At 39.2% G+C, this 9862-nt stretch overlaps 1 protein-coding gene across 1 annotated transcript in view; it reads right to left on the bottom strand.

Annotated features, from left to right (window-relative positions):
* Positions 1 to 3869: 3869 nt before the first annotated feature.
* Positions 3870 to 9862, bottom strand: part of LOC106907388 (heat shock 70 kDa protein 12A-like) — a 32464-nt gene continuing 26471 nt past the window's right edge. The window contains exons 10-11 of the mRNA XM_088002870.1: positions 5097 to 5207; positions 3870 to 4669 (exon numbers count right to left, since the gene is read on the bottom strand). Of these exons, the coding sequence (XP_087858996.1) occupies positions 4035 to 4669; positions 5097 to 5207 (746 nt within the window). The 3' untranslated portion in view covers positions 3870 to 4034. The remainder of the gene's footprint in view (positions 4670 to 5096; positions 5208 to 9862) is intronic.

Below are 9862 nucleotides of genomic sequence, written 5' to 3'. Positions count from 1 at the left end.
TTTTCATTAAACATTCATGTTCCTGTTTGCATTTGATCCAACTCTCAACATATCAAACACAATAGCTAACATTCATGAGGTTGTAACTGGACCAAAGTTCATTGGAGAGTTTGTGAGCTGCATGGTGAGTGAAAGGGTTTTACTGACAGCAGATAACAAAAACTTTAGTTTAGAGAATGAGAAATCAAACTGGCTGCACATCCTGCACATCCTGTGTCTTTATATTTCCTCTAAAACTGCAGTAATAATCTACTCTGCAAAGTATCACTGCTTAAAAACCAAAGTCAGATTCCTTGTCTGTCTCCACAATCTTGGCAAATAAAACTATTCTGATTCTGAGAAGAAAATGATGGTGTTATGTAACATCAGGAACAATGCAAAAATCAACAACTATGTACTGATGAAAGGGTGGAGAGTGACACTGGGACCAGATTATCTTAACCAGAGCACAATGCTGAACAGCTGTGGAGAAAATGAGAATAATTAACACAGACTGAGACACAAGCAGATATATATATAAATCAAATGCACAATAACTTGTTTACCCAGAATCTGTTGCTCAGTCGGCATAACTTGAAGACATATTTCCCCAAAAATGTTCACATCCCGTAGAACCAACATTGGAACAAATGGAAACAAAATGGGTCACCAGGAGACAGCAGCTCATTCAGCTCAATATCCCAGTTTGATAAACTCTCACATCCACTAATGTGTCCATAAAACATCCTTTGATTGTTTGCAGTATCATGGCTGCATTTCTCCTGATTGATATTTTGAACAGAAATCCATTCTGTGATGTTCAGATTGTTGAACATCAGTCACTCAAAGGACTTCATGGCCACAGATTTCAGGCTGAAGGTCTGTATTCATTACAGCCAGTGATGATATTTCACTGTAGAAAAGCTGCAGGGTTGATGTAATGATGTCTGATAATAAAACAAGTTCTTATCAAGAGCTAAATATCTATCAATGAACTTAGAACCTAGATCAGTAAATACAGAAGAAGGTTGCACACACACCTGTTGGTCATCTCGACAAGCTGCCTGAATGGATGATTTCCTCTTTAACAGCTCCATCTAGTGGTAAAAGATGGTACTAAAATTACAGAACAACAGTTTATCCTGTTTTTGACTCCTGGGAAACATTTACATGATGATGATTACATGATGCCTCATTATATTAATGCTAAGGACTATTCACAACAGTTATCAGTAATGATTTATCATGGCAGATGTGGTTAATTGTTATTATGGGATGAGAAGTTTTTAGTTCAGAGTTTTAAGTGTGATTCGTTTTTGGATATCTTCTGTGTGATTCTAAATTTTCCACAAGAGTGAGGTCAGTTTAGTTTGCAGCTTGGCGCTTTTTCTGTAAGCTAAAAATTAATGAGCGAAGTTTGAACCCTTCCATAGCTTTAAGAGCGGTTGTTTTAATCCCTCCTGAGCTTTTTACCGTGTGTGAGGTTCTGGCGGATCGTTGGTTTATGAGCTTCTATTACTGTGGTTTTGATTGGCTGACATCTGTCGCTCTTCCCGAGCGTAGAGTTAAAACTGTGGGAGGGTTGAATAGTTAAATCTACTCTAAACATTTGCCAAAAACAAGGAAAAGCAAACATTGTTGCTTCATCTCCTCCTCCTCCTCTGGAAGTCTCATACACACCTAAACCTGAAATCATTTGATAGGAAACTAATTTTTGTTCACAAGACCAAACAAAACTTCTGGTTGAAAAGTGGTTTAGCTTCAAGATCAGGTTAAGGAGTTCCTGAACAAAAAGTTTGTAAATTATGCAATAAAAAACACAAACCAAGTTTCATTTGATTCAGTAAGAACTAATTGTTTTTAGTTGTTAAAATGTGGTTCTACTGTATCAACATGTGGGAAAAATGGGAGTGAAATTTTGTGAGCATATTGGAAAATACAATATATTTGTATATTCATATAAGGTAATGATGATAGAAACAAAATACATTTTAACTAAACCATAATAATATTTTTGGACATCATCAATGCTTTTAATACTTAAAAGCTGCTCCACAGCTGAGGGGCGACTCACTAAATCCCCAGTTTGGGGACCAAAGATTTCTGTTCCTTCACCAAGTGGAAAAAATATATTAAAGAACAAAGATGGATTTGCTTTGTGGTTTTAGTTTGGGGAGATTTCAAATATATTTTTAAGCTACTCTGATTTTAAAAAATGCTAGAAAGAGAGTTTATCAGTTTCATTTTTGTGTTTTCCATCACTGCTGCCTCATTTCCAATTAGACCAAAGAGCCAATCAGAGATCAGACTGAGATAAACACTGATGGTTCAGACGAAGAGGATCAACTTGACTAAAGATCTAAACCTCCATCAGCTGCACTGAGTTCATCCTCAGGTTCATCTGAAGCTTTTCTGTCCTGAAAACTTCCCATCATGCTGCAGGTTTTAATCAGAGCAGATTCCTTCCTGTCAGTCGACCGTTTCACAAACATCCTTCACAGCTGAGAGACTCAGATTCTGGTTCCACATTCAGCCTCAGAGATTCACACAGAAACGACACGTTTGATTCCCAGAGAGCAGATCAGAGTCTGAGATCAGGAGGAAACCATCAGGTGATGAAGCTGCTGGTTGATACATGATGTCTGACTGTAAACAGCTTCAGCTGCTGATCTCACTCTGATCAGTGACCAGCTCTGATCTGGTTCTGCTCATCAGCTCAGATTCTGATACAAACAGCCAGATGAGACACATTAATGTGATGAAACACATTTAAAGAGCCTCCAGGTGATAATTCTCCATCATGTGAGACTGAATCTCATCTCAGCTCTGAACAGGCTGCAGCAGTTCAGTCTGACTGATGATCCTTCATCTCCATTTCTCTGCAGCAGCCAGAAGAAAACAGGAAAACTGAAACAGACTCTTCATTTCATCACCAACATCAGGAGAACATGCAGCAGAAAGGCCATCAGACTGACCTTTGACCTGGAAACTCAGATAATCTGCAGCTTGTTTTCAGACATGAAGACATTAAAGATGAAGGTGAAGCAGCTCTGACTCCGCCCACCTCAGAGGTCGGAGGTCAAAAGCAGCTAAAGGTGAAAGTTAGTGAGCAGGTCTGACCTGATGCAGCAGCAGAGGAACCTGATGAAGCAGCAGCAGGAGGAGAACTTCAGTCCTCTGATCAGATCCTGTTCTTCACTCCAACAAGCCGTTCATTCAGCAGCAGGACTCCTCCTCTTCCTCACTCTCTTCCTCCTGCTGCTCCTCTCAGATCTCCTCTGTCTGTCACAGGAGGAAGAGGAGGAGCTCAGACCATGATGAAGGTCTCTGTTCAGACTCAACTTCTAGAGGCTCTGACGTCATTAAATGTGGCGAAACTTAAACCAAACCATCTCCATCTTTTCTGGCTTCAGTGCGCCATCTAGTGATTAAATGTGTTACTGCAGCTGCTGCAGGAAATGTTGAGTGGAATAAGAATTAAAAATAAATCAATGTTTACATCTGTGGTTTATGTATTTTTATCTCTATTTTATCTGAACTAATGTTAATGACCAAAGATTACACACTAATTAAACCCATAAGAAAACTAGTTATTCAAAAATATTACTTGGAGATTTTAATAAATCTCCAAGTAATAAACCACCTGAAACTTCTTCAGATGGTTTATTAATTAATTGAAGCTAAAACTTAAGAGCAAATTTTAGTTTTCTAAAGCTTTCTTTGTGTAAACATCACAATAAAACAATTAAACTTACAGGGTTTTTTAAATATTAACACCTACATTTTGGTGCTTAACTTTCAGGTCTAAATTAATCCTGCAATCAGGAATCAAATGACTCAGAGAAAAGAATCAGAACCAGAACAAACAGAAGGGAGGAAGGAGAACCAGGTTAAATCAAATTAACTTTTATTTTTAATTCAATTACAAACTGAAGTCTGTAGAACTGATTTATTGGTTTCTGGTACAAAACAGCAAAAAAACTGAACATGGAAAAAGTTATTCAATCACAAACAAGCACAAGAAAACTATGTATGAATTATTAAGAACAAAAATCTCATGAACAACATCTGAACCAAGCTGGACGTTTCCTCTGAGGCTCCACCATCTCTGGGTTTCTCCCCAGCTCTACGGCTCCTTTCAGAATCGCTTCCTGGGGTCTAAGAGGACACAGGACTTTATACTGACGTCCAAACTGATCAGTGATGTGCTGACGTAGAATCTGGCTCTCAGCCAATCCTCCCACTAACACAATAAACCCAATGTTGGGATTTTTGTTTAATATTTGTCTGAGTTTCTCTGTGATTCCCTGCAGACTAAAGTCATAGAAAGATCTCAGTTTCTCTCTGGAGATCCTGATAGATCCATCATCCCAGGAAGCTCCTTCCACTGAATCAAAGAACGTTTCAATCTGTTTCTGTTTCTGAGCCACTATGACCAGGTTACCTGGGCAACTGATCAGAACATCTTCATCCAAAAGTTTGAGACGAGTAAAATCATACATCATCTTCTGAACCTCATTGGGGAATTTTTTCTCGTATTCCTTCCAGATTCCAACAGAGAAAATTTTCTCCAGGAACTGTTTGAATTTTCTGTCCACATCTTTTCCTCCGCAATATATTTCAAAGGTCTCATGCAGCTTCATGTCTCCTCCTTTCAGGACTTCATGAACAGTGAAGTGACTGTATCTATCTGTTGACAATAAGAAAGAGAATAAAATATATTAATGGAAAAATCTCAGGAAACAACTTATCACACATTTTAACTCACATTCTACAAACATTAATCAAAGAGATTAATTCATCCATCATTTATCCAATTGTCCCCACAGAGTTGTGGGGGACAAACAGAGACCAGTTAACCCAACAGTCATGTTTCTGGACTGTGGGAGGAAGTCGGAGTACCCAGAGAGAAACCAGGCATGAACAGGGAGAACATGGAGACTCCATGCAGAAAGACCCCAGACTGGGATTCAAACCCAGAACCTTCTTGCTGCAAGGCAGCAGAGAAACCAGCTGATCCACCGGGCAACACAACATCACTTCAACATGTTTACTGTGGATAAAAATGTTTTTAAAACTCGTCTTTAAACCTTTAAATAACGGTGAGTAACTTTTACCTCCACAGTCGACAACAAGGTACCGTTTCCCGTCTCTTTGGGTCTCCAGCAGGACTTTGGTTTCTTCTGGTTCCACAGTAAACTGTACGACCTCCTGACCTCCTGCTGGATCTGTAGAAACACAGAAACCTCACTGAGCTGCTCTATGAACAATGATCAATGTTTTTACAGGTAGATTCAGGTTTTTAGTTCATTTATCTCCATCTGTTGCCATGGTGATGCTGGAAATCTCTGGAGAAGAATTTTCCAGATCAGTGATGATCCAGAGCCAAAGCTCCTCAGACCGATCATAGAAAGAAAATAATAAAAATGGACAGAGAGACTTTAACAGAAATCTGAGTAGAAATGATGATGAAGGATTCACTGTTAGAGGAAGTGATGTCACTGTGATGATGAAGGTCTGAGGTGTTTAGAGTAAAGTGGGCGTGTCTTCATGATGTTTGTATCAGCTTTAAAATGATTTATAAAAAGAAAGATGCTGAAAAAACAACTTTAAATTATATCATTATATTTGATCAGATTATTAGTTCTGATGAGACTAATTTTTCAGATTAGAACCTTTTGAAAATAAAAACAATAAGTTGGATATTAAAAAGACTTTTTAAGCAAAGTTATACAAAGTTATATATTAAAATGTTGTTTTCTGGGTCTGATTTGATATTATAATCTTAAATAAAACTTTAAACTTTTCTATAATGTTCTAATTAATTGAATGTGTCTGTATGTAGTTAAATGTTTTAAAGATCATTTTATTTCATCTGAATATTAATTTCTTCATATTGAGATTTTGATTTATTTGCATCATGTTTGCAGATCCTCTGGTAATTTCAAAGTCTGCAGTTATGGGACATCTGACACAATTAACATTTTTATTTCTAAATAACTGAAACTAAACAACCTGAATGTTGATTTATTTCCTTAAACTTAGAAGCTGAGAGGTGACAGTGAGGTTTTCCTCCAAGCAGCAGCTGCCTGAGAAACTCAGAGGTCAGCAGGAGGAAGGACTCGGTCACAGCGTGTCGCTCTGCAGAGCTGCAGGTAGAAGTTAGAGGAGGAGGAGGAGATGGAGCTGATGCTGCAGTTAAGATGCTGCAGGTAAGATGCTGCAGTTAAGATGCTGCAGTTAAGATGCTGCAGGTAAGATGCTGCAGGTAAGATGCTGCAGGTAAGATGCTGCAGCTAAGATGCTGCAGGTAAGATGCTGCAGGTAAGATGCTGCAGGTAAGATGCTGCAGGTAAGATGCTGCAGGTAAGATGCTGCAGTTAAGATGCTGCAGTTAAGATGCTGCAGTTAAGATGCTGCTGCAGTTAAGATGCTGCTGCAGTTAAGATGCTGCAGTTAAGATGCTGCAGTTAAGATGCTGCAGTTAAGATGCTGCAGTTAAGATGCTGCTGCTTTTGGTTTCTGATCAAATCATCAGTTTATCTAGAAAACCTGACTGCTGCTGCTTTTGGTTTCTGATCAAATCATCAGTTTATCTAGAAAACCTGACTGCTGCTGCTTTTCGTTTTCTGATCAAATCATCAGTTTATCTAGAAAACCTGACTGCTGCTGCTTTTGGTTTTCTGATCAAATCATCAGTTTATCCAGCTTCATGTTTCAGACTAAATCCATATTAACCATTCAGCCACATTTTAAAATTCAATTTCAGCACTAAACCCAGATCTGATTACTGTCAGAATCAAGAATCAGGTAAACAGAACCTGTCTGACAACATGAAGTAGGCGATGTCAAGGTTTATTCTACAGTTAAGAACAGATGAGAAACCAGGTCACTGACATCAGTGTAAAAGTTCAAAATCAAAAATACTCTTTGGATTAAAAAGTGAAATTAAATAAAGTTAGAATAATTTCTGACCTGAGTGAACAAAGTGAAAGTTATTATCTACAAATAGAGAATAACAACAGAGGTGAAGCTTCCCAGGAGAGACTGACCAACCAAAATGACTCCAACATCAACGACTCAAACAGGAAGTTACAGAAGAAACCAGGAAACACATCTAAAGCTCTGCAGGCCTCAGTAAAGGTCAGAGTTCATGTCAAATTTATTTGTATAACACAATTTAAACAACAGCAGAGACCAGAGGTCAAAGGTCAAAGGTTAGGAGCCACAGCTGAAAAAACCTGATGTCCTCTGAGCTTCATTCTGGTTTATGGAAAACCAAAAACAGAGGATGATTTAGTAAAGACAGAGAGAGAGAGAGAGAGAGAGAGAGAGAGAGAGAGAGATTTTAATAGCTAATTTATTTTTCAATAAATAATCGACATAGTATCACAAACTATGTAACAGTGAAAAAAACAAACAGGAAAAACAAAACATACACCACACACAGCATTACATTAACACCCTTCCAAAATAAGTTCTCCTTCTACCACACTACAAATTACTTCCCCATAACTCCAAGTGTGACAAAAGGTATCTAAATCTGAAACTGATTTATAAAAATTAAATTCAAGCAATAGCCTAGACTTCACCAGGTTAACAAATAAAGAAACCACATTAATATTCAACTCTTCCTCCACTTTCCTCTTTCTGCTTATGTACATTTTAGCCTGTCCTATCAACAAGTTTATCAACTGACATTTGGTCTTTCTTTGGCGTGTAAATTTAACACCACATATAAAACCTGTTTAGTGAAAACTTCACCATATCTGTTGAAAATAATTCTCAAAAGCACAAAAAGAGCTGACAGACGAATACAGTCAGAAAAACAATGAAACACTGTTTCCCTCTGTTCACATCTTTCTTCTACAGCAGGATTAATAGCAGAAACAAATGAGTGAACAGCTACAATACCATGAAGGATTCTCCACTGTAAATCTGCATGTTTGTTCGGTAGAGGAGGCTTATACAACGATTTCCATTCAGGCTTGATTTCAGGTGTTAAGGAGATATGAGATCTCCATACTGTGTCACTGCGTCCATTCAGTTTGTTCTGATTAAGAGTTTTTACAAACAGCCTATAGATCATTTTCCCAGAAGCTCCTTCTAGGGAGATTCCTTTACTGTCCACCGAATCCAGTAAAGGACCAGAGCAGTTCTTGATCCCAGGAAACTGTCTGATGGATGGAAAAGGGTCCAGATGATTTGGTAACACAGAACCTTCATAATAATCAGTCAAAAGGGAACATTGATGTTCACTTAACTTGTGTTTCCAGTAGCTCAAAAGCCGACCAACAACTCCAACAGATTCTATTCCCAAACAAGCAGCGAGTTCCACAGGATCATCCAGTCGAGGTCCAGTCATCTCTACCACCCTCCCAAGACAATAAACTTTTGCAGTGTGGAGGAGTTTGGACCAGGTTGTTGTTCCCCACACAGGGCAATCCAACAAACTCCCGAACAGAACCGGTTCCTGGAGCAGCCAGTACAGAGACTCAGCCTGCTGCTGCCTCTCCTTCCTCAGCAAAGTCCACACAGAGAAAACGCTCTTATAAAAACCTGGAAGAAGAGAGGAGTTCATTTTGCTGGAGTCCATCAGAAAGAGAGGCAGATCCAGACCCATGCCGCCAAATCTCTGAAGAATGCAGCACGATATTCTCCTCCACACAAGGTCTGTGGGTCCTGTGAGCATCTCTGAATGAACTGAAAACGAAAAGCAGCGCCTCTGCTGGCCAGATGGACCAGGCCTTGTCCACCTTCTTCTCTCGGCAGAAAGAGAATACTTTGAGGAATCCAATGAAGTTTATCCCAAAAAAATCCACTAGTGTCCTTTGAACATTTGATAAAAGAGAAACTGGAGGATCAACACACATCAGCCGGTGCCACATGACGGAAGAAACTAAATTATTAATAACAAGAACTCTTCCTCTATATGACATTTTAGGTAAAATCCATTTCCATTTCAAAAGTCGACCCTTAACATTATCTAAAACATTTTCCCAATTTTTTTGCACAAAAATTTCACTACCTAAAAAGACCCCTAAATACTTGAGCCCACCTTTTCTCCACACTAGGCCTCCAGGCAGACTGAGTTGATCCCCCAGCCGACTCCCAACAGCGATAGCCTCACTCTTTCTCCAGTTTATTTTAGCAGAAGAAATGCAGCCAAAAAGAAAAACAGTGTTGACCAAAACATCAATATCTTCCTGCTCGTTTACAAAAACCATTAGATCATCAGCATAAGCTGACAACTTTAAGGAGACATTACACCCAGGAATAGAAACACCACACAAATCTTTCCTCAGCTTATGAAGCAAAGGTTCAAATGCCAAGGAATAAAGCATCCCTGACAAAGAACAGCCTTGCCTCACTCCTCTTAAAACATTGAATGGAGCACTTAAGCCTCCATTTATTTTAAGTACACTCGCAATGTCACGATACAAAACCTGGATCATAGCTATGAAACCAGGGCTGAAACCAAAAGCAGTCAAGGTTTGCCACAAATATCGGTGTTCAACCCGGTCAAAAGCTTTTTCTTGGTCTATAGAAATCAGACCAATATCTAAGCCCAATGAGCTGGAGATTTCCAAAACATCTCTGATTAAAGTGACATTGTCACTTATCAGCCTGCAGGCACACAGTACGTCTGGTCCCCGTAAATGACTGAAGACATCACTTCTCTGAGTCTGGTAGCCAGAACTTTGGAAAAGATCTTGTAGTCCGTGCAGAGCAAAGAGACTGGTCGCCAGTTCCTTAGATCCTGTAAATCTCCTTTCTTTGGAAGCAGAGTAACGACTGCCCGCCTGCAGCTCAGAGGCAGCCGACCTCTCTGCAGGCCATCTGTGATCACCTCCAACAAGTCTTCTCCGATCACAGACCAGAA

This window comes from Poecilia mexicana, unplaced genomic scaffold (assembly GCF_051168715.1).
Source record: "Poecilia mexicana isolate PSO_F unplaced genomic scaffold, ASM5116871v1 scaffold_2, whole genome shotgun sequence".
NCBI lineage: Eukaryota > Metazoa > Chordata > Actinopteri > Cyprinodontiformes > Poeciliidae > Poecilia > Poecilia mexicana.
This window is presented reverse-complemented; position numbering and strand designations above follow the sequence as displayed.